Source organism: Emydura macquarii, unplaced genomic scaffold, assembly GCF_026122565.2.
Source record: "Emydura macquarii macquarii isolate MOO-44397 ecotype Brisbane River unplaced genomic scaffold, CSIRO-AGI_Emac_v2 contig_1876, whole genome shotgun sequence".
Classification (NCBI taxonomy): Eukaryota; Metazoa; Chordata; order Testudines; family Chelidae; genus Emydura; species Emydura macquarii.
In genome coordinates, this window is record NW_027132013.1 from 3,442,179 (window position 1) to 3,466,466 (window position 24,288).

Below are 24,288 nucleotides of genomic sequence, written 5' to 3' on the forward strand. Positions count from 1 at the left end.
CTAATACTATCTCTAGCCCCTACTGCTTTTATGGCTTTGGGTAAGCCAAATGGAGTTACTCAGGGCAGATTGCAGGGTGCCAGTGTAAGGGGCAGACCATAGCTACACTGCTCCAGGAGCAATGCAGGCACCAAACCAAACTGACTGTCACCATAGGGTCCTTGCTTCTTCTTTGTTCTGGAGGAGAAGTAAACTGTGCCTGTCTTTTTCTTGGTGCAGCTTATTTTGGAAGTAGTGGTGGCCAGTGCACTGGGGAGACAGAAGAACCAAGGTCCAGCCTACTTCCACTCCCCCTTCTGCACAAGCCTAACAGCAGCTCTGCTCACTCTCATGTAATCTGCAGTGCAAGTAGTATAGGTAGGGGAGTGAGGAAATTCATTGTGTACTTTACTCCCTTGCACAGGTGTCAATGAGCTTTGAAATACCCTGCTTCAGTTTCCCCATCTCTAAAATCAGTTACGAGGTTCAATTAGTCAGGTCTTTAAAAATATGTAGGCACCTAACAGTGCAGGTAAGCGCCTAGTAGGATTTTCAAAAGGGGGGATTATCTGCATCTTTAGGCACTTACATTAAAAACCAGGCCCTTTGTAATGGTTTTAGATGGCAGAGCTATATACTATAAAAAGGGGGGAAATAAAGTTAAAAATAAAACTCCTGGTGGGCACTCAACCATTAAATCATGATGTTATGACTAGGCAGTTGAGCACTAGCAGGATGCATGAGAAGCATCTTGTCATCAGTCATATTAAATTTTGACCTTTCCTTGGGTAAAAGCCCAAAATGTGCTAAAGGATTTATTTTCTTTCATGAAAGGCTCCTAGAGAGGTTCAGCATCCATGAAAACTGGGAAGGTTAAAGAAACTGTTAAACTATACTAGGGGGGGAAAAAAGAGAGTGGGAAATTGAAAATCCTCCAAAAAGGTCAGATATTACACAGAGGGGATCAATTTCCTCACTAATTACCCTGCTAAGTGGCATTTGGCTTTGGAGATGTCAAGATGAACCACCAAAGACTTTATAGTGCTAATAGCCTCTTAATTATATTTTACTCTGGTTGCTATCAGCATTCAAGACATTTTATTTCTCTGGGCTCCCTTAAAGCCAGTGGTGATGTCCAAGACCTCGCCCCAACCCCATTAAAAATCCTTATGGGTCTTCAGCCTGCGGTTTCCAAAAACTGCCTGTGCTTCTGCAGTCTGCTGGAGAAAAAATGTTAGTGACCTTTGAGAGGAATTCTCCCTGCACGTCAGCTGCTGCCATCATTCAGGCGGGTTACTCAAATGCCCAAGGTCAGTTCCCTCTCTGCAAAGCACTTTGTTTAAGGGAGATCGGGGTTGGGATTTATTATATTTATCTATGGGTGTCAGTGGCTGGGTTTTATGGATACACAAGAAGGCGCCTTCCTTGCTGTTTTACAGAGTGTGGTTCAGCACTTTTTCCCCCTCTTGCCTGCTGCAAAACTGGGGGAGGGAAAGCCTGAAATCTCGTTTAGCCTCAAAGCACGTAAAAAGAGATCGGGAGTATTTCACGTGTACAAAAGAGTCACGTATGGGCGCAGACATTCAGCTCTGCCTTGAGAGAGGTTCGCAGACATTCAGCTCTGCCTTGTCCCCTTCTCTAAAATCTCCGATCTGAACCCAGCAGATTAAAAGATCCGGATGCTTTTACTACAGAGATGGTTAGGCAACTCCATCCTAAACTCCCTCCATTTCCTAGGCACCCCAATTTCACCCCGCCCTGCCACCCCTTCAGAGCCTGGGTTTACCGCCCCCTCTTCAGCCATAATACCTCTCCTCCTGGAAAGTGAACGATCCTGTCCACACGAGCCCTGCTACAGGTGCTTAACTTTAAAACGCCCGTCAACCAACGGGGCAAGAGAGAGAGAGATCATATTCCCGTTGAGCACCACAACCTGAGTCCCAGGGCAGAGCCCCAGAACCGGATCAGTAGCCAGTCCAGGAGGCAGACAGGCGTTGTGGGGACTCCAGGTGACGCCTAGAGCACGAAGCTGGTCCCTGCGATACCGTGAACTGGGAGCGCCCCCAACCCTTCTTGGGGCTGTTCCTCCGGCTGCTCAGGGTCAGTGTGTGCGGCGGTGACCCCCAGATCGGAGAGAGGTTCAGATCGTGTGGACAGAGAGAAGCCACCCTCCTCCTCCTGCGCTCCCCGGCTGGATTTTCGTGCATAGTTCTGCACCCGTCTGAGTCACGTGGAGGGCTGGGTTCCCACTGCCTGATGTCTCAAGCTGCAGCAGTCAGTGTGAGCCGGACTCAGACCGAAGCGCAGCTATTTAAAGTCAGCGCCTCTCTCCTCGCCAAGGGGGTTCCTCGGGCGGCGGGAGCAGCAACATCCGTGCTTAATTTAAAACGCCTCTGCCTGGCAGAGGTTGCGTCAGTGACTTTCTGCAAGGGGAGCAGGGTCACCTCGTTTTAAGTGGCTTTGCTTTCCAGGGCATCACATTGGGAATTTTCTCTTAAATCTGGCTGCCTTCAATTCCAGGGGACCCCCCTCTTCTTTTTATTAGTGGAGGTGGTAGGATTGCTTGCAAATATGCGGTCTGACCAAAGTGGCTGCAGTAGTTGACTGGCTTTGTGCCCGTTGCATGAAAGCCCTCAAAATAAAGAAGAAACAAAAGAGGAAGGAGCCCTTCAAGTTCAAATAGTCTTTGTGGTACCAATTTCCGCTGAGCTTCCCGGGCTTGGATAAGAAATGAATAAGGATGAGATTGATCTTCACAGAATCCCCCCAGAGGCACCTTGGGGACCACGTAAGTGTTTTTAGCAATGGGGAAAATGCAAAAGGTCTTAGAGTTTGGATCTTGGGGATGTCATTGGAGGGGAAAGTCATTTTACTCTAGTTTGGTCATTCTAAAAGAAGAACGGAGTGTCCAGTTATCGCCCCACTTCTTCCCATCAGAAGTGCCATCTTAAGGAACTTGTTAGCATTTTTTATTTAATACTTCAAAAATCCAAGAGCAATATCCTACTTAGCAAGGACTGGCAAAATGTCTTTATTTTCTTCTAAAACATAAAACATGATCAGTCATAGTGGCCTAAATATAGCAATTAAAAGCTCATTTATCACTTCTTAGGAAGCCAACCTACCCATGAAACACTGAAAAATGCAGTATATGGTAATGATGATGATGTATAAACAAATACTATTTCAATGAATTCACATTATAGAATTGAAGACAAAGAAGGATTTAAACTGAAATGTCTCTTTATAGTGTGTTTGTGTGTGTGTAAATGAGATATACAGCTAATCAATAATGTATTTGATAAATGAGGTAAATTGTGTATCCCAATATAATTAAAAAATGAGCACAAACAGACATTATATATTGGAGAGCAAAAGTACATTCATTGGCCGAGAAGTTACTGAATGTTTAGAACCAACGAGCAGATACCTTAGATCAGTGGTTCTTAACCTTTCCAAACTACTGTACCCCTGAAGCCTGAGTCCCACCCCCACGGGGCTGAGGCATGTAACTTAGTTTCATGGCGCCCCTGTGGCTCCAGGCAATTGCCTTTCTTGCCACCCCCAATACCAGCTCTGCACTTGCGACCCCTCTAAAACTGTCACAACCCCCAGGTTAAGAAACACTGCCTTAGATGATATGGGGCACAGAGGGAGAATTTCCTTGGCTTCTCCCTAGAAATAAATCATTGCCATGTGTATCTGTGGGTGAGTGTACGTGTGTATTTATACACACACACACTCACAATCTTCACTCACTTCAGCAATTGGAAAACAAATGACACAATCAATGTTTATTGAATAAATTTTTCTCCTCATTTAGAGGCTGTTAAACTCAGAACTGAGCTGTGAAGCAGGAACATAGTGTAACACTTGATTATCCAGCTGACTTGTATACAAATGAAGTACATTTAGAATGGCTAGGTTTACAAATTCCATGCTTTATAATCAAAATTCCAAATCTAACTGTTTGCTGCTAAGAATAGCACGGGGAGCCCTTTCTTTCCTCCCTTTTTTTGGATTCCCACGAAGACTGTTATCCTAAAGTTTGCTTATTAAACAACCAAATATTTAACTGGAGTTCAGCCCATTTCTAAAAGTAACACTATGCTCATCAAATCTCAGACCAGCCAGAGTGTCTCAGGATGAAAAAAAAAAAAACACTTGTGGAAATCAACCGGACAGAAAACAGCTGGGTTTTATATCAAAATATTGTTCTTTTGCTGTCCATTAACTGCCACATGTTAACATACTTATAGTAGTAAGAGGTATAACTTCATGTGGAAGTTGAACATGAAGGAGCACTCTGAAATAAAAAGCAGGAAAAACGGGAAGCTAAGGTGTCATCAAAGTACATTAACAAAGAAATCAATATGAGGACCAAATGCTAGAATGGTACTAAAAAGAAATACTATTACTCATGAGGCGGGCAGCTATTTATCATAAGAGAATCAAAGTGATAAGCCAAAAGAGCTCTGAGAAATTATAAATAATACTTTAGTGACATTCTCCATTTAATTTACTGAGTCACCCATTAGCAGCATGAACTGAATGTACCTAATCTCATCAATATGAACAGTGAACAATGTTAGTCTCACAAATACATCACTGCATTTCTATAGATGAACCATCCAAAAAGCTTCTTTTGGATGTTTATAAAATATAAGCCCTCTAACTACACTGCAGAGCTGTAGATTGTCAGTTTACTTTGGGAACCTTTGTTCCCACTGCAAAAAGATGCAGGACCCATTCATGAAGTCTCTACTTAGTCCTTGCTCAAGCAAAACTTCCACTGACTGCTGTGGAAATTTAGCTTGGAGTAAGAATTGAAGGACATATTTAAAAAAAAAAAAAAACAGAAGAGTGAGTAAAGAAAATAAAAATCCCCAAATATGGGTTGACTTATGCTAGACTATCATTGAGCCAAAGTGTCATCAATATCCCTCTGTCATTGACACATCAGAAGCCCCTCCATGAATTTTGGGCTTCACTGGTAGCATGAAGGGGAAAGGTCAAAGGGGATGAGTGTCATCTGTTGTGTCATGTATACATTGTGTCATTACAGGCATGTAATAGTGCAGGGCGTTGCTGACACTTGTCAGCATTATGGTACGCTGAACCCCCTCTGTATTCTAGGGAAGTGAGTGTGAGATGTCGAGTTGCAAGTAGAGGTAGGTCTGGGGCAGCCTCTATAAAGGAGGCACGGCCTCTCTGGTGTCTGAAGGAAGCATGCTGGCATAGGCAAGATGGTACGTTGGGGAACAGTTTGGAGGCAATGGTCATAGGTATTCAGGACATCTTTGGGGCTGGAGGGACAGGCTTGCTGCAGGGCTAGAATGGAAGCAAATCCCCACTGCCACATGTCGTTTAAACCATCAGCACCTCTGGGGGTGAAACGTTGTTCCTACTGAAGTCAATGGAAGCTTTGCCATTGACTTTTATAGGGCCAGGATTTCACCCCAGAAGTTAAAACACATTTCCCTGGCTCTCCTTCTAGAAAAATTATTCAGCCCTGAATTGGGACTTCCATAGCAGGCCTGTAGGTTTGGGGGTTTTTATTAAATTTCTGCTTTTGATAATACTTTAGCTATTTCCACTACAAATTAAAGTGACAAATTATCTCCAGCTAATAATTAATCAGAAGTGACAAGAGACTAATAACCACTTTGAATTAATTAGACTTTTTCTTCCAGCTCTGTAGTCATTCACATCATTAACTTTGTTTTAATATGAAATAACTTATTTGTTTATGGAAATGGGTACATGTTCAACCCGAGCACCTCTAGCAGGTAGTTTTGATTCAGTGACAGTTCTTGGGGTCTGCAGCCATGTCTCTCACTCTGCGAAATAACTTGCAGTACAGTATGTCTAGTCCTGCATAAGCTTGGCAAACAGGACAGTTCAACAGTTACTGCAAGGGGTTATGGAACAAGCGAGTATCAGGAAATAAGTGACATAGCAAAGCTGGCAATGGGGTTAAGACCCAGCATGTTTACCACACCCAGAAGCTATTGTCTCTATGCTCTGTTATGCAATTATAGTTTTGAAATATGGAAGAAGGGTCGCCTGCCAAAACAGAAGGCCGGAGAGTCACCCTGGGAAATGGGAGCATTTGTTGGCACCAAAAGGGGGGGAAAATGTCCATTTTGATTTTAATTGTACTCCCGGGATTCTGATGACCTTGAGAAAAGGAAATGCTGCGGACTCACTGGAGTGGGGAGAGAGATTGTAGTCAATGTATTACATTATTATATTAGGGAATCTTAGCAGACATCACAGATTGCTGGGCCTGATCTTGATACTGAATGCCCTCCTCTCCCATTAGTTTTGTGCAGGGCACTTAGCACTTCCCAGGAGCTACTCACAACCTTGCACAACTCGGACCATGGCTAGCAGCTTTTTCTGGTGCATTTATGGCAGCCTTTTTCATGCATTATGTCAGAATAAACCCAACAGGTAAATAAGAGAGAGGCATTTAGCTCTAATTCATCTGCCAGCGGTAGGTGTATTTTTCCATACATTCTAAAAACAAAGCTAAGCATAACTCAAAGTGCTTAAATTTTCCTTTGTATAGAATTTAGTAGCCTAATAGCTCAATGGAGCTGTTTTGTTGAGTTACTTGGGCAGCCTCACAATGTATATTCTAAGGACTGAATCTTGTATGGTGATCAATGAGATATGAGAGTGTTGAGCAGCTGTCTGTATCAGGCCTGTATTGAATACATTGACCTCAGGCATGGTGACAAAGCATTTCAAATACAGTAGTTATCAGAGATCCATTTCATATATAGTCACAGTTACTTTGTAGGTAAATTATTAATCTATTTATTTTTACTCCAGGGGCATAAACAGGCATATGCTACAATTAATTTGTTTTATTTCTTTTGATGATGGCCATGGGTTTTAACAGTACACCTCTGGATATGTAATATCTAACTGAACCTGCTAGGCCAGTGATCATATTATGTGAAATTGGTCTGCATACCTTGAGAGATGACAATAATAGCATGGATAGGGACAAGAGGGAAATGTGTATATGCAAACTTAAAATTACCAGCCCCAGCCATGTTGATCACAAACATTCTGCCTTTATAATTGGATCCTACAATATTGATGCAGGCAGAGCTTACTTTGATTTTAAGAACAGTTAGATGGTTCCAGCAATGCTTTCATGCATATATCTTCATCACTTGTAAGAGCACCTTTCACACTGATACCTTCAGTGCCTCAGTGGTACTACAAAAAGTCAATTTCTTTACCAATTGTTAAAACACAGTAGTATTTGAGAAATTGTAATATTTCCCTATACTTAGAACAGGAAATAGTAGCAAGTCTTAGCTGCTACTCTGAGGTAACATACAGAAAAGATTAGCCTTTTAGTAGAGAACAAAATGGGGACTTGTTTACAAGAGTCTAAGTCTGAGTAGCATTAGTAATAAACACTGTTTCAAATATTACAGCCATATTGTTGGGGGAAATACAAAACAAAAGCTAACCCAAATAAATGCATCTATCATCCTACATTTCTGAAAGTAATAATACATCCTTTCGAGTGTATTTGGAGGGCCACCTCCTTCCTTGGACCCTGTAGCAGCCTCCTTATACCCTTTTGTATCCCCTTGAGACAATTCACCTCCAACCCTCTGACCAGCTCTAGTTCACCTATTTCTCTGCTTGCACTGTGTGCTCTGCCATTTCAGCTTGCCTTGATGCTCCTGTTGTCTTCTCCCAAGAGGAGCTCTGTCCCCTTTCTCGTCTGACTTTCAGCCTATGTGCCAAGTAACCTCACTCTCCTTCAAATTTCTCTTTGAGCTCACACCTGTGGCCTTCTGGTGCTGATTTATTCCAGAGACTTTTAATTCATAAAATAATAATAATGACATGATGCCCCCCATCACATTTCTTGATCTTTCACTGTGATATCACTTGCCCTCCCATGTTCTCCATTCTCCTTCATAACTTTGTTTACCATCACACTTTGCAGTTGTGTATGTAACGTAGAGCCTGCTCATGCAAACTCTTAATCATGCAAACAGTCCTTGCTAACTTTTATTCTCAGTGGGATTATTAGCACTCGTATGTATACGGCTTTGCAGGATCCAAACCCTTAGAGTGGAATTCCCAAGATGGAATTGGTCACTTTTTAAATAATCTTTACAGCTCTTTGGACAGCTGCTTATCTTTATAGAGAATCATCACTTTTTTTTAGAAGTTACAAAGGAACTTGTAAAGCATTTTTCTCCTTGGTCAATTACACAGCACTGATAAACATTGGTTATGTTATCATTTTGATACTAAGCCTTTTTTTCAGTATGTTTCAAATTGCTTTACAACCTGTGAGGTTGGTAAATATTATCATCCCCATTTTACAGAGGGAAGAACTCAGGCAGAGAAATTCCATGACTTGACTTTGGCTATGCAGCAAATTTGATTTGAGGTTTGGGGGTTAAAACTCAGGTGTTTCTGGCTACCAGGCCTGTGGTCAGACCATACCTGTTTGTATTCCATACAAATTTGATCAGTATGTGCAAAATTCTGTCTCCTGTCCACACTATAGATATTTATTGCTTTTCCTCGTTCTTGTTGATGTTCATTGAAGTTCTGCTCACAGAACAAGCCCAGAATATGGAATAGAAATCTGCCTGGCTGATAAGATCAGATTGAACAAATCTAAAAGTCCCTGGTTAAAAATGAGGGGAAAGGAAAGGCATGGACAACAATTAAATTCACAAATACAAAAGTCAGAACGTGTCTTAAAAAGGTGATATTTTTTTACAAGGTAAATTACCAGACCCCTGTTTTGATCCAGCTATCCTGAGCAAATATTTACTTCAGCAGCACCACAAGACCAATGTTAAAGTAAGGATGAAAGTCTTTTAAACTCTTGTTTTCAGTGTAGTCTTCTCTTAAGTACAGATAGGGTGCTCTGAAACATAATTTATCCATGCCATCTTTTTCCATTGCTTTTATTTTTGTCTCAATTTTTACAACTGACTTCAGTAGGATAGGATAGGATAGGGCCTTATTTAGGGCTCTCAAGATTTGACTCCTTAACTTCAGTGGGGGGTTGAAAGTGTTTAATCCCTTACAGGACCTGGGACTGCTTAGTATGATCAATAACAGGAAGAAATGTATTCATTTATGTGGTCTGTCATATTGTAATATTTTCACAGTAGATCATGTTTCCCAGACCCCATATGTCTGTGTATTGAGACTGATCTTTTTCCCCCTGGACTGGCAAGTAGACATTCAAATTAACTTTGTGCCAACCTAGGAAAAAATTATTGCAATGTACAAAAGAAGGATGTGTTTCTGCCAAAAGTCACTAAATTCGCCCAAGTTGTTTTGTGGTACTGATGTCTTAAAAGGGAATTCTATGTGTACATGCACACCTGCTTTTCCATTCCTATTCTACCATCAGATCCACTGCAGGAAAAATTTCAGAGTGAGGAGCAGACCTAGTGGGTGTGGTTTGTATGCATATGTTCCTGACTTGATAGTGGCAGTGTATGCACACACACATTCAGTGTTAGGAGCAGGAACAATCTGTTCATGGGACTGTTGAGAGGTAAGCATTTAGGCAAGCATTAAAACTATATTCTTAAACATGAGTATGAGGCCGTTGGTGGTTATGTATGTGAGGTTGCTGAATTAGGCCATGTGTCCTCTGCTCTAGTACTCAAGCGTGCACACTGCCACTATCACCATAAGATGTATATTGAATGGTTTGGGGCAGTTGTGGCAGCAGTGAGAGGATAAGGCTGAACAGATTGTGTCAAGGCAGCTCTAACATATACAGTGATGCCCTGGTACAGTCTTACTCACTGGTGGAAATTATTACATTGCTGTATTTATCTTGTGTTCACTGGCATGGAGTCTGAACCTAATCTAAAAAAGAAAAATGGTTCTCTATAAGTAATATGCATTTCAGCATGTGGTCAGGCGAACCTCACACAGATGCTGGTATCTGAGTGCATATTGTGGATGTTCTTTTTGATGAATGACAAGTCAAGGATTCTAAAAATAAATTAATGGGTTTTCCTTTTTTATTTCCTGTGACTTAATATATTTTATTCAACCATATAATTACCAGTAGACTTAGTGTACTAGCTGAGTCACCGTATTTGGATATGCAGCTGAACTTCCTCAACGTTCACAGTGGTGTGGAGGATTAGGATCCTGGGTTTGTGATCTGTGTTGAGGATGGAAGGGGACTGGATCCAGAGTTCTGCTGCAGGTCTCTTTCTTATACAAAATGTTCACAAGTTTAGTATGTAGAATATTGGGAATGGCCTCTTCTGTCCCTTTAGCACCATGGAGATAGTTGTAAAGATCTTGTAAATAAATGCATCTGCACAATGAGTGAAAGAGATCTAAGAGCTCTATTAAGGTTAGTTAATTACTAAAATAATTAATCATGAGGGAGTTTCCAGTTAACTGTTCCTCCCAATACCACCCTAATATTATCAGGCTATAGTCCAAAATAACAATTACTTCCACTTCATCAAGTCAAGCAACATATTTTAATAATTTAAGCTTCCTAGCACTTACTCTCAGTTCATCATATTGCTGATAGCCAGCCCATAATCATGAATTCCAGTAGGTATGAAGATGTATGTATTTCATTCAGGTTTTAAGTAAGTGAAAAGCCCACTTTTTGTGGGGATTATCTACTAAAATATCAGGCTCTTCCAGCCTATACAAAACTTGATGTACTATCTTGTTTTGATGTCCTTGAAAATATAGGGTCCGACCTAAAATGTGCCTGGATGTCAATGGGGAATTGAGGGAGTGCATAATTTTAGAGGAGGCTGAGCACACCTCCCAGGATCAGGTCCACCCAGCACACTGTATATCCAATGCAAAAACAAACCTTATAGAACATACTGTATGTCTGGCTGAAAGGTATATCTTTAGGCAGTATAATACATGCCAGATATAAGAGCTTGTTTTATAGGTTATACTGAATGGCCAATGGAAGGGAATGACTTACTGAAGTCCACAGTGCTTTGTACTAGATGTCAAAATATTCACCTAATAAACATGGAATGACTGAATTGTCTAGAGACATGACTTGGGTAATGTTAAAATCTCCCTTCAATAAGATAGGTAGAGTCCTCAGGGCTGCTGTGTCCAGACAAGTGATTAAAGAAATTTAGACCATATCTCTTAGAAGCACATACAGTATATTGATATCCACTCTTTGACCTTAGAATTTTCCTTTTTCCATCCATGCATTCCTTTTCTGGGTGTTTTTGGTACGTACGGTATGTACTATGTCTGTGTGTTCTAATCCACAGATAGCGTTTTTGTATCCTCTGTTTGCAAATAATTTGTATGGAAAGATTGTGGGGGTTTTTTTTGTGTGTGTGTCTTTTTTAAAACCATAACATGTTAAGCTTTATCCACACTTGTCCTCAGACTTATTGTTGCACTGTGCGCTCAAAAATAGAGTTTCTGTGAATGTCAGTGTATAGGGCCTTGTGAAAATCTTCTGCACTGGGGTGAATTACATCCAAATAATAGACTCTTAATGTCTAGATAATGAAATGAAATAAAAGGTTGCAAGCTGGACCAGGAAAAAAACAGAAAGAGAAGTTAGTTTTATCCTTGGATCCATGCTTATGTCTTCCACAAACACGGGCAGAATTTAGCTCACATCATTTTAATGTGGTATCATGGGATTGCAGGTTTCCAGGGCCATGGAACTCAATGATCTAAAAATAGAATCTTATTAGTAGGGCCTGGTCTATACTACAGACTTTTGTGGACCAAAGTCAGCTTTTTGCATAAAATAGTGATGGTGTACACTTTGGAATCCCCATACCCCGCCCCCCCCCCCCCCCCCCACTTCCCTGACAAGCGGCATAGAGCTTTTTGCGCCGAACTTTTAGCAGCAGTGTCAGTATACATACCATGCTTGGTTCTGTCGTGGTAAATGGCCTCCAGGAAGTGTCCCACGATGCCCACCCTGACCTCTCTGGCCATCAGTTTGAACTCCGCAGCCAACAGCCATCTGCCCCTCCCCTTTTAAAGTCCCAGGACTTTTTTAAAATTCTACTTCCTGCTTGGTCAGAGTGGAGAACTTACATCTCATCTTCCCAGCTGACCATGGCGGCTCCACACACCAAACACTCTCTCATTTGGAGCACACGGGAGCTTCTGGATCTGATCAGCATTTGGGGAGAGGAGACCGTGCGGTCCCAGTTCGACTCCAGCCGAAGGAACTTCAATACTTACGGTCAGACTTCTCGTTTTAATGATGGAGAAGGGCTATGAATGGGACATGCTGCAGTGCTATGTGAAAATCAAGGAGCTGCAGCAAAAGGCTAAGGAGTCAAACCATCACTCTGGTGCAGAACCAAAGACCTGCTGCTTCTATAAGGAGCCAGTAGCCATCCTCGGTGGCAACCCTACCTCTGCCGCCAAACGACCTGTGGACACTTCCATGGGCGCCGAGGCAGTGGACTTCGCAGTCAACGCAGATGAAGACGTTCTGGATGAGGAGGTCAAGTTGGAGGACAATGTAAAGCAGGGGACCGGGTCATTTGCCAATATGGGGACATGACCCTTTTTGACCCCCAGAGCTCTGGCATGCAGGATGCAGGAGAGGGGGGCTTGGGTAAGTGATTTTTTATTTTTTTGCGCTGATGTACCTCATTTAATCGGGCAGCAGCTGTCCTTTGCTTTGTTGCATTATACAGCTGGTTGAAGGGATAGAAATGCACAAATAGCTGTGTTTGCATGTGCTTCCCATTCCCCTGTTCAGCTAGGCAGTGCAGTGGAAAAGTGTGTTAATACACACCGAAACTTGATGGGAATCCTTCAGAGATTGCTAGGAAACTTTCCTGGAGGTATTTGCCAATTGTCTGCCGGAGATTCCTCTGCTCCACTGCTTTGTTTCTTCCCCCATTGTAGGAAACTTTCCTGTGCTAATCAGCAATCACTTGTTCAGGAACCAAAGCGGCACACAGACAAGCAGCATAGGGACCTGGTTTGAAGCTGCTCCCATGGAGGAGATACACCCTAGAATCCCTCTTAGTCTCAGGAGTGAGATATTGGCTTCTATTCCCTGCCTGTGGAAAAGGCTGGCACAATTTCAAATTTTATCCCTATCTACCTGCATCAGTACCTCCAAACAACCACCCAGAACCTTTTCCCCAGCTTGAGTGCCCCTCCCCACAGGCACAACTCTCCATGCCCTGGTTGATCGTCAAGCTATATGCTTATCAGAGGACAATGAGAAAGAGGTGCATTTTACAGTAATGAGTCAATGCTGTTATTGCACTCACAATAATGCTTCTATTCATTGTTTATTGTGCTTCTACAGATGTGGCCTTGAGGGGAAACCCCTCCACAGCTGCAGCTGATAAGAAAACGACCATGGAGAAGCAAAGAGGAGATGTTCCAAAAACTCTTCCAGTTCTCTGAGGTGGAGGAAGAAAAAAAGGGAATGGAGAGAGTGTCCAAAAATCAGAAAATTGATAGGCAGGAAAGAAGGGAAAACCAGGAGTGAGTGTGTTGTGCATAACTGTCATTTAATAAAGACACACTCTGTGAAGAATAAGAAAATTTTATTTGTCTCTTGTACACAGGGGTTGTGGCTCACATTGATACACAGTGCAAGCTGGATAGCAATCATAGCATGGCACAGTGCTGTTTACAAAGACACCTTTGCTCATTGTCAAAATGGCTCATTAAGGCCTCACTGATTTGAATGGCCTTCTATTGTGCCCCTCTAATAGCCCTGACATCTGGTGGTTCATAGTCAGCTACAAGACGATCTATCTCTGCGCTCCATCCAGGGGGAAGCTTTTCACCCTTAGCAACACAAATGTTATGGAGCACACAGCAGGCAGCTATCACCATGGGAATATTTTCCTTGTTTAGGCCTAACCTGCCATAAAGGAATCGCCAGTGAGCTTTAAATTTACCAAATGCACATTCAATGGTCATTCGGCACCTGCCCTCAATCTGTTATTGAAGTGCTCCTTGCTGCTATACAGATTACCCATATAAGGCTTCATGAGCCAGGACACAGTAAGCGGTAGGCTGGGTCTCCCAGGATTGCTATGGGCATTTCAAAAGTCCCCCATTGGAATCTTTTGGTCTAGAAAGAAAGTCCCCGTTTGCAGCTTTCTGTACAGGCCAGTGTGCCTGAAGATGCATGCATCATGCACTTTCCCTGACCAATCTGTGTTGATGTCTGTGAAACACCCATGGTGATCCACAAGCACCTGCAGTACCATAGAGAAGTACCCCTTGCTATTGATGTACTCCATCGCAAGATGGTCCGGGACCAAAACTGGAATATATGTGCCATCTATCGCCCCGCCACAGTTAGGGAAAGCTGCAAAGCCATCCATTATTTCACACCCATTTATAGCACAATGTGATTTATGGCCCTGCATGCTTGCTATAACACAGCGCCAATGATGGACTTCCCAACTCCAAACTGATAAGCGACTGACCGGTAGCAGTCTAGAGTTGCCAGCTTCTATATGGCAATTGCCACACGCTTCTCCACCAAGAGGGCAGCTCTCATCCCTGTACCGCAGGGGAGGGGTGAGCTCCACATAGAGTTCCATGAAGGTGGCTTTGTGCATTGAAAGTTCTGCAGCCACTGCTCATCAGCCCAGACCTGCATAACAATGCATTCCCACCACTCAGTGCTTGTTTCACGCACCTAAAAGCAGCGGTGCACCATGTGCAGATGCTCCGTGAATGCAAACAATTAGCCGGGACTGTTTCTTTGAATAGCACACAGTAGTTTAGGTGCCTAGGATCCCTGTTCCAACAGGGAGCTCATGATTTGTTGCATGACCGGCCGCGAAGTGTTCAGAACACTGACAACAACAATAGAGAGCAGTGCAGGATCCATCATTTCGCATGGCGGGCGCTCAGGAAACCGGGGTCGTTGAGAGAGGCTGTGAAACACAGTCGGAAACCCATGGAATGATGGGACAGAAATCACTGAAACATGGGATGTTGAGCCCACACCTATGAAGCACTTCAATCCTCTCCGCCTTCCCACAACTCCTAGCAGCACCTGGTGGTGAGTTGTACAGTGGGATTGATGCCAACAGTGCACTGCTCTCATTGCTGATGCTAGAGCACTAACTGTGGATGCAATGGATGACACACTGAACAATGCAATGAACAACTTGGCAACACAATGGACAGGTGCAACCTGTGTGGACAGGCACAAGTATTGTAATTACAGCCCTTTTTGATCAACAGCGTATCTTGCATCAACAACACTTTCTGGTGTAGGCGAGGCCTAGGTGACCTGAATTTATCTGTCGGAACTGTTTGATAGGTCCTTGGCTAATCACAAGGAAGCAGATTTGAAGTATTATTTCCCTTTTACAGTCATTATCAGTAATGATATTTGGCAGGCAGTTGAATCTGGGCAAAAATGCATTTCAGAATGAAAGCTTAGTTTTAACGCACACCTTGGAGACTGTCTTAAACCAAATACAGACAAGAAATTCAGTATTATAATTTTAAAAAAAACCAAAAAACAAGAGTTCTGTAGCACTTTAAAGACTAACAAATTTAATTTCAGCAGGCATAAGCTTTCGTGGGCTCCAACCCACTTCCTCAGATGCAAGTAATAGAAATCATACTGGGGGCAACATATATAGGAGGCAACATATACATATCCAAGGGAAGTGACAACAATGGGGGCGGTGGATGAAGGCAGGGTACTTCAGGCCTAATTACAACCATTGAGTAGGAGGTGAGAATGGGTGATCAGAGGTAATTACTTCTTGTATGAGATAACCATTCCAAATCCCGATTCAGACCCAGTTTGATTGTGTCAAGTTTGCAGATGATTTCGAGCTCAGCAGTTTCTCTTTGAAGTCTGTTTTTGAAGTTTTTTTGTGAAAGAATAGCAACTTTCGGCCAGAGACAGAATGTCCGGGGAGGTTGAAGTGTTCTCCAACTGGAGACCTAGAATAACGCTTCCTCAAAACTCGTCCCCAAGCACCTCTTTTTTACCTACGTTACATTGATGACATTTTCATCATCCGGACCCACAGGAAAGAGTTCCTCGAAGAATTCCACCGGGATTTCAATAATTTCCACCCCATTATCAACCTCAGCCTTGACCAGTTCACACAAGAAATCCACTTCCTGGACACTACAATACAAATAAAGGATGGTCACATTAATACCACCCTATACCGAAAACCAACTGACCACAATACATATCTTCATGTCTCCAGCTTCCACCCTGGACACATTACATGATCCATTGTCTAGAACCAAGCCTTAAGATACAACCGGATTTGCTCCAATCCCTCAGACAGAGACAAATGCCTACAGCATCTCTATGAAACATTCTTAAAACTACAATACCGACCTGGAGAGGTGAAGAAACAAATTGTCAGAGCCAGACGGGTACCCAGAAGTCACCCACTACAGGACAGACCCAACAAAGAAAACAACAGAACACCACTGGCCATCACCTACAATCCCCAGTTAAAATCTCTCCAACACATCATTAAAGATCTACAACCTATCCTAGCAGACGATACGTCTTTCGCTCAGGCTGTGGGAGGCAGACCTATCCTTGCTTACAGACAGCCCCCCAACCTGAAGCAAATACTCACCAGCAACCATACACCCTACAAGAAGGCCAATCCAGGAACTTATCCCTGCAACAAACCCCGTTGCCAGCTCTGCCCACACATTGACTCTAGTGACACCATCACAGGTCCTAACCATGTTACTCACACCATAAGGGGCTCATTCACCTGCACATCTACTAATGTTATATATGCCATCATGTGCCAGCAATGCCCCTCTGCCATGTACATTGGACAAACTGGACTATCACTATGCACAAGGATAAATGGACGCAAATCAGACATAAAAATAATAACATCCATAAACCAGTCGGAGAGCACTTCAGTCTCCCAGGACATTCTGTCTCTGACCTGAAAGTTGCTGTTCTCTCACAAAAAACTTCAAAAACAGACTTCAAAGAGAAACTGCTGAGCTTGAAATCATCTGCAAACTTGACATAATCAAACTGGGTCTGAATCGGGATTTGGAATGGTTATCTCATTACAAGAAGTAATTACCTCTGATCACCCATTCTCACCTCCTACTCAATGGTTGTAATTAGGCCTGAAGTACCCTGCCTTCATCCACCGCCCCCATTGTTGTCACTTCCCTTGGATATGTATATGTTGCCTCCTATGTATGTTGCCCCCAGTATGATTTCTATTACTTGCATCTGAGGAAGTGGGTTGGAGCCCACGAAAGCTTATGCCTGCTGAAATTCAATTTGTTAGTCTTTAAAGTGCTACAGAACTCTCGTTGTTTTTGCTGTATACAGACTAACATGGCTACCCCTCTGGAAGTATTATAATTGAAATCCTGGGATAGATTCAGCCTTTTTGCCAAGGTGTTGTACAGGAGGTTCAAGTTTTCCAAAACATAGGAATGTATCTGATCTACAGTACATAAAGACATTCTCATGCTCAGGAAATTCTCTTTTAAGTTGGGTGGTAGGAGGCTAGATTGAGGTCCAAGGGTTAAACACTGAAATGTAACATTAATCTGAATAACCCTACTGAGGTGGGTTTATAAGGTAATAAATCTTTTGCACTTCTATAGCACCTTTCAGCTGCAGATATCAAAGTACCTTATAAACTATAATGAGCTTGCAATGGGGTTGTACAGATATATCTGAGGGCATCATTTGGAGAAAATAGGAGTTGCGCAGGTCTTTCAGAGAATATGATTTGGCTTGCCAAAACTTTATTACAAGTGATTATGCATGAGGAGAGAACTTGACTTGACTTTCAGATCTCAATTTGAGTTTGCAGGGCTGGCAGTTAAGTGCAAAATCTTTTCCTTCTATGCTGAGTAAATTTGAAATGGAGTCAGTGAGAGACAATAAAATGTGGAAATGCATGGTTGCATTTTTGCAGAGTAGGCTGCTGCAAATTGCACTTGGGAGACCGAAACAGCACATCTCTGCCCAGAATCAGGGGCATACAGTGATCGTGTTTAAGCCATTTTTGCAATCCAACTTCTGAGCTGCTCCAAATGTTCCTCAGCTACCACTCAGGATCTGGGCCTAATGCTGCCATGCTACACTCACTAGTTGTGCTGTCTGCTTCAAAGGGATCATTGGGTGATCAGCACATTTAGAAAATATGGCTTAATGTTAGGCCCATATTAGTTTCACCCTGGAGCAAACAGGATCTCTCCGACTAGGGTAATATAATAATAGTAATGGAGAATTAATAATGTTAACATCACCTGGAAGGAAAACAGTGCTTTAACAATATCATTTAAAATGATTATATAAAAGGTATTTTCTCTTCATGCTGTTCTAGTAAATCAATTTATGATAGAAAAATATTTTTTTCCTTTTTGAAAATTCAACTGCCAGAATATAAATGATCATTTGGATGATACAAAGCATAACTTCTACTCCCTGCCAATGGAAAAGCAGAAACCTTTTTCACACTTTAGACTTTTTAAAATTTCATTGTAACACCAGCTGCAAAGATACAAGCCTTTAAAGTTAGTTGATTTTTAAATGGTAGATTCATGAATTTAATTTTAATCTTTCTCCTCTTAGCAGTTTGCTGATAATCCTTCTGCTAAAGGAGCTAGGAGCTTGTTTCCAAAACAGAAAATCTTTGCCTTTTTTCAATTATAGATAATGAAGCCTCCTTTTTTTGTGTCAAATTCTCTTTTTTGCAATGTATTTTCCCAGAATAGTTTATCCAGGGCTTGTTTTGCAAGTTTCTGAGTACTCTGGCTCCAATCCATCAAAGCGCTTAAGCATGTGCTTAACTTTAAGCATGTGAATATTCCCAGTGACCACTTTTGGTGAAGAACAAGGTGGTCAAGTGGCTGAGGACCTGATCCTGCAGATTTAAGCAGCCTCCATTTTAACAGCCTTCAGTGGGAATTGAATTTGCACAGTACTTTCCAAGATGTTTTCGATACCACACAGTACAATAGCCTAAAATGAAACACAGGATGCAACTCTTTCTTTTAACTACTGAGTCACATTACAATCCAGACCGTGCTTCCCTTTTTTAGGAATATTTTAAATTATTTCAGTGGGTGCTTAGTCTGAATTAGAAGTGTGGGATCAGCCCCCTCTTTCTTAAAGACCCAATCCTGTGAGGTGGTGAGTACCCTGAATTCCAGTTAAATTACAAGAGTGGCCATTCTAGCTCCAACAGTCAGGGCTTTGCTATTGACTTCAGTTCTGAAGCAGGAGCGCCACTCTAATAGGAGTTAAAAGTTCACTAACTCAGAGGATCTAGCATTAAATCTTCGTAGCAATGTCCAGTCAAAGCTGTCCTTGAGGGCCTGATACTGTTTTGGTATGTTCACATAATTCACTGAAATCAATGAAGCCCCTGTCCTGCAAATAACTCTCTCCAGACAGACCCCACCACACGATGAAGTCAGTGGCAGGGAACTGTCCACATAGACTCAACTGCAGAATTTAAGCCTGGAAGTTCTGAAAGTGGAAAAACCCCAAAGATCTAATTAAACCCCACCTACCCTCTAATTTAAAGAACAGTTGAAACGAATGTATTCCATGTATAAACTGCCGGTGGCCCAATATTAATCAACTGAAGAATATTCAAATTAAAAAATAATCCGTTCTCCTAGCCAGACTTTTTCAGAGTGGTGACACTCAAACACATTCAGAACAGCAGGGTTCAGTTTCAGCTCAGATCACTGGACAAATTTCAGCCTTACCAAATGTAATCCCTTTGCTCTTTTGTTTCACAGCAAATTTTGGAACAGAATAGTTACATCTTGCTGCTTCTCTCTGTGGTTGCTTCTGTTTTTACTGTTTTTTAGGAATAGATTTTAAGACATAAAAGAAAAAAGATGAAGAGATAAAACAGGAGATAAAACAGAGACAGAGAAGTGGAGGGGGAGGGAGACATTGTAAAATAAACTCTGCGCTGGAAGTTTGCAATCTGTCCGGAACCTGAATTGGTTTTAGAGCAGCCTTATTATTTTTAACATCTATTTCCCCACTTGACTCTCCTGTCATCTTTTCCCTTATTTATCATCCAAGTGACTCCTGAAGGGATACTTGTGAAACAAACTAATCTGTAGGTGAAGGACAAAAAATGCAGCTTTTGTTAAACTGCAAATGACTTGATAAATTTAGCAAAACCAAACATTTTTGAATTACCATAAATATTTGAAAATCCATCTGTTTTTTTCTAATAATGCTGCAGTGGTGCATGGAGGCAGAAGCAAAGGGATTGGGGGGGGGGGGGAATAGTGTTCCAATGAAACGCAGGTTGAACCAATGTTTGGGTGGTTGCCACCTCTTTCTACTTCCCGTGGTTGAGCAAATGCAGATAGGTTTGTAGCAGTGTAGTTAAGGAGGAAAAAAAAACTGTTTCTCCCACTGGTTCACATGAACTGCTTTGAACTGGAACAGATGTGGATGTACAGAACTATCTGCTCACATCAACCATTCCATTTATAACTGCAGTTTTCTATTCAAGTCTTTTATCGTTTTAACTTATTTTGTCCTTCCACATTCTGTTCCAAAAAGCCACATAATAAAATATCCCCAATTGGGTGGGTTTTCAACTTGTATTCAGAAACTTTGGAAATGCTGTTTCTTGCATGACTTTACAATAGCAACACTTTTCTGTTCAATGCTTTATTGATGATAGTGGTGAGCTGAGGAGGCAGTGTTCATTTCAAGTCTGGAGCCCTCTTACGGTGGAGTTCAGAATGCTGACTCAAGATCAAACTCGGGCTAGTGTGGATTGAGATCCGGGAGATCTATATAGCAGCATTATTTTATTTTCTGTCTTATTATCTATCCCTTTCCTAGTAGTTCCTAAAATTCTGTTAGCTTTTTTTGCTGCTGCTGCACAATGAGTAGATATTTTCAGAGATCTATCCATGATGATTCCAAGATCTTTCTTGAGCTAATTTAGACCCCATCATTTTGTACATATAGTTGGGATTACGTTTTCCAACATGCATTACATTGCATTTATCAATACTGAATTTCATCTATAATTTTCTTGCCCAGTCACCCAGTTTTGTTAGATCCCTTTGTAACTCTTCACAGCTAGTCTGCTTTGGAGTTATCTTGAGTAATTGTATATCATCTGCAAACTTTGCCATCTCACTGTTTACTCCTTTTTCCAGATCATGTATGAATGTGTGGAACAGCTCTGGTCCCAATACAAATCCTTAGAGAACCCCGCTATTTACTTCGGTCCACTGTGAAAATTCACCATTTATTCCTACCCTATGTTTCCTATCTTTTAACCAGTTACTGATCCATGAGAGGACCTTGCCTCTTATCCCATGACTCCATAAGTTGCTTCAGGGTCTTTAGTGAAGGACCTTGTCAAAGGCTTTCTGAAAGTCCAAGTACACGATATTAAACAGATCGCACTTGTCCACATGTGTATTTGACCCCCACCTAAAGATTTCTAATAGTTTGGTGAGGTGTGATTTCCCATGATTTCAAAAGCCATGTTGATTCTTCCCCAATAATTGTGTTCATTGGTGAGTCTGGTAATTCTATACTTTGCTATAGATTCAACTTATTTGCCTGGTACTGAAGTTAGGCTTACCAGGCTGTAATTGCAAGGCTCGCCTCTGGAGCCTTTAAAAAAAAAAAATAGGCGTTACATTAGCTATCCTCCAGTCATTTGGTACAGAGGCTGATTTAAGTGCTAGGTTACATAGCACAGTTAGTAGTTCTACAATTTCATATTTGAGTTCCTTCAGAACTTTTAGGTGAATACCATCTGGTATTTATTATCTTGTCCCAAAACATCATCTATAGACACCTCAATTTGGGACAGTTCTTCAGATTTGTCACCTAAAACGAATTTGCTCAGATGTTGGGAATCTTCCTCACATCCTCATAGTTAAGTCTCATAACATTTCTGTGACGTACATAGATAAATGCTATGACTCCTGCTGACTGATGTGCAAAGATGTTAAGGGACATGCCCAAGGCTGCAGAGGGAATCAGTGGTAATGTTGGGCTTAGAATTCAGAAGTTACTGTCCCCCAAGCCTGTGTTCAGTCAACCAGACCATATTGCCTCTATTACAAAATTACTTTAGCAGGGCCGGATTTCCAATTAGGCACAGTAGGCATGTGCCGAGGGGTGCCGGCATTTTAGGGGTGCCTAAACACTGGCAGATTAGCACATGGGCCAACAGGGTCTATGTCTGGGACCCCAATCAATTTGGGGGGCCCCCCACAAGTGCTGGAACTCTGGCCCCGCCTCCTGCTCCTCCTCCACTCTTCCAGGCCCCCACTGCCCTACTCTTCCTCTTCCTCCTGCAGCCCCACTCCCTGGCCAGGCTGGAAGCTGGAGCCCACAGGTGAGCATATTCTTAGAGCCCTGCCCAGATACAAAAATGTGGATCCACATCCATGAGAATGAACCTCTATCCGACCCATGATCTGCACTTTTATGGATATCTGCATCCACATCTGCAGTGGCAGCAGCAGCCCCAAGCCACTAATCAGCTGTTTGGTGGCCAGCCCCTACCACTAATCAGTTGTTTGACCCAGCACCACTGAACAGCTGATCCCTGCTGAACAGCTGTTCAGCCCCTGCAGCAGCTGATCAGTGAAAGAACTGATTGGTGGCCAGCCCCAGGGCCCCGAACAGCTGATTGGTGGCCAACCTGGGAGGGGGCTGGCCTGCCAATCAGCTGTTCGGGGGCCGGGACTGACAGCTGCTCCAGCCCTGTCCTGAAGTTACAGAGGTCATGAAATCCATGACCATCTGCATCTGATCCTCAATTCGCAAAAATGGTCTGTAGATATAAAGCGGATATCTGTGGATTTGCAGGGCTTTACATATTCCCCCCACCTGGAGCTGGCTGAGCCAATCGCCCCAGCCACTCTCCCCCACACACACTCCTTCCCCCGCACAGAGCTGGACCAGACAGCCCTTCTTTCCCCCATCATCTCCTGCACTGTGCAGTAAACATGGTCAGCTGTAGGCAAAAGGGGCACTGGAGGTACTGTGCCTAGGGGCACGTAAGGAGTAAATCTGGCCTGTACTTAGTTGCTCATTTTTTCAGAATGATTTCATTTGTTTGAGTATCTGTGGGTAACTGTGCTTGTCAAATCATTTGTTTTAGCTCTCCATTTTCAGCCTTAATACAGCAAACAAAAATTCCCCCCAAGTTCAGCGACAGATAGGATCATAATAACCCTAATTATAATAAAAGTCAAAGCCCTCTGGGATTCAGGTTTAGAAGATGCTTTCAAAGCTGTCCGTTTGAAGTGAGAGATTTTGCTTCCCTTGTTAGGGTATTGACTAATATACATTTATGGGAGTCCTTGCGCATTCAGTATTCTCATAATATTCAGTGGCAGTTTGGTATAGTAAAGAACTGCATGATCAGATAGCAGGTTGGCATGTTTTGATGAAATGGAAGAAGGAGCACCTCTCTTTCATATGCACCCATTTTGTTGTACAGAGGGAGGCTTAGATCCCATCTGCCCAATGTATGTAGCTTGCTATATTTTTATTTTACTTGCTTATTTTAATTCCCATGAGGAGTTTTGCCTGACAAGAAACCACGGGAGTCCAGCTGTTAATGCTTTTCTAAGGTCTTTGAATATGCTCATGGTTACACCTTCTGTTGATGCCACTAGAGGAGCTTATTCCACAGATTAGGCCCTGAAATGGAAGATTTTCCTCCTAAACAAATATATTTTCCCCACACCATCCATTCTAAGCTTTAGCCCTTGCTAGATATGTGTGCAAGCTATTCAGGTGCAGGATGGCATCCAGATTTCAAACATTTCCAAAGTTGAGGAAGTTTGGATTTGGAGTTCTGGTTTGATACATTACATTGACTGGCCCTAATAATTCAGATCAAGACTAGATCTGGATATCCAACTTTCACAAAGTTCATTGGTGTTTGGACTGGGGCCATCTCTAGCTTATTCATTCTTTTTCTTGAGACTTTTACCCTAAATTGTTCTGTCCCCTCTATAGTTCAGAGTCATCTATAATTGCCTGATAAAATATTGACAAGTGTTAGCTGTATATTTAAAGAATACCTAGCGTAGGCAACTTAGTCAGAATACAAGTGTTTGATGGTTCAATTCCACCTTTGTTTGCATTAGCCGGTCCCTGTTGACTTTATCCTTTAAGCAGAAGTAATTTTAGGTAGTCTGGTTTTAGTCTAAAACTTTGCTATTTTATATTCAGAGCAAACAAAGGTTGTAACCCCAAGGGGTAGAATTAGTTGGGGAAAGGAGTGTTCTTTCCTTCAACAAATAAAT

General features: G+C 42.2%; 1 protein-coding gene across 2 annotated transcripts in view; it reads left to right on the forward strand.

The window, feature by feature from the left end:
• Positions 1–2,439: 2,439 nt before the first annotated feature.
• The window catches only part of ANO1 (anoctamin 1), a 122,579-nt gene continuing 100,730 nt past the window's right edge, over positions 2,440–24,288 (forward strand). For both annotated transcript variants that reach the window (XM_067558224.1, XM_067558223.1), the window contains exon 1: positions 2,440–2,767. In XM_067558224.1, the coding sequence (XP_067414325.1) occupies positions 2,710–2,767 (58 nt within the window). In that variant the 5' untranslated portion in view covers positions 2,440–2,709. The remainder of the gene's footprint in view (positions 2,768–24,288) is intronic.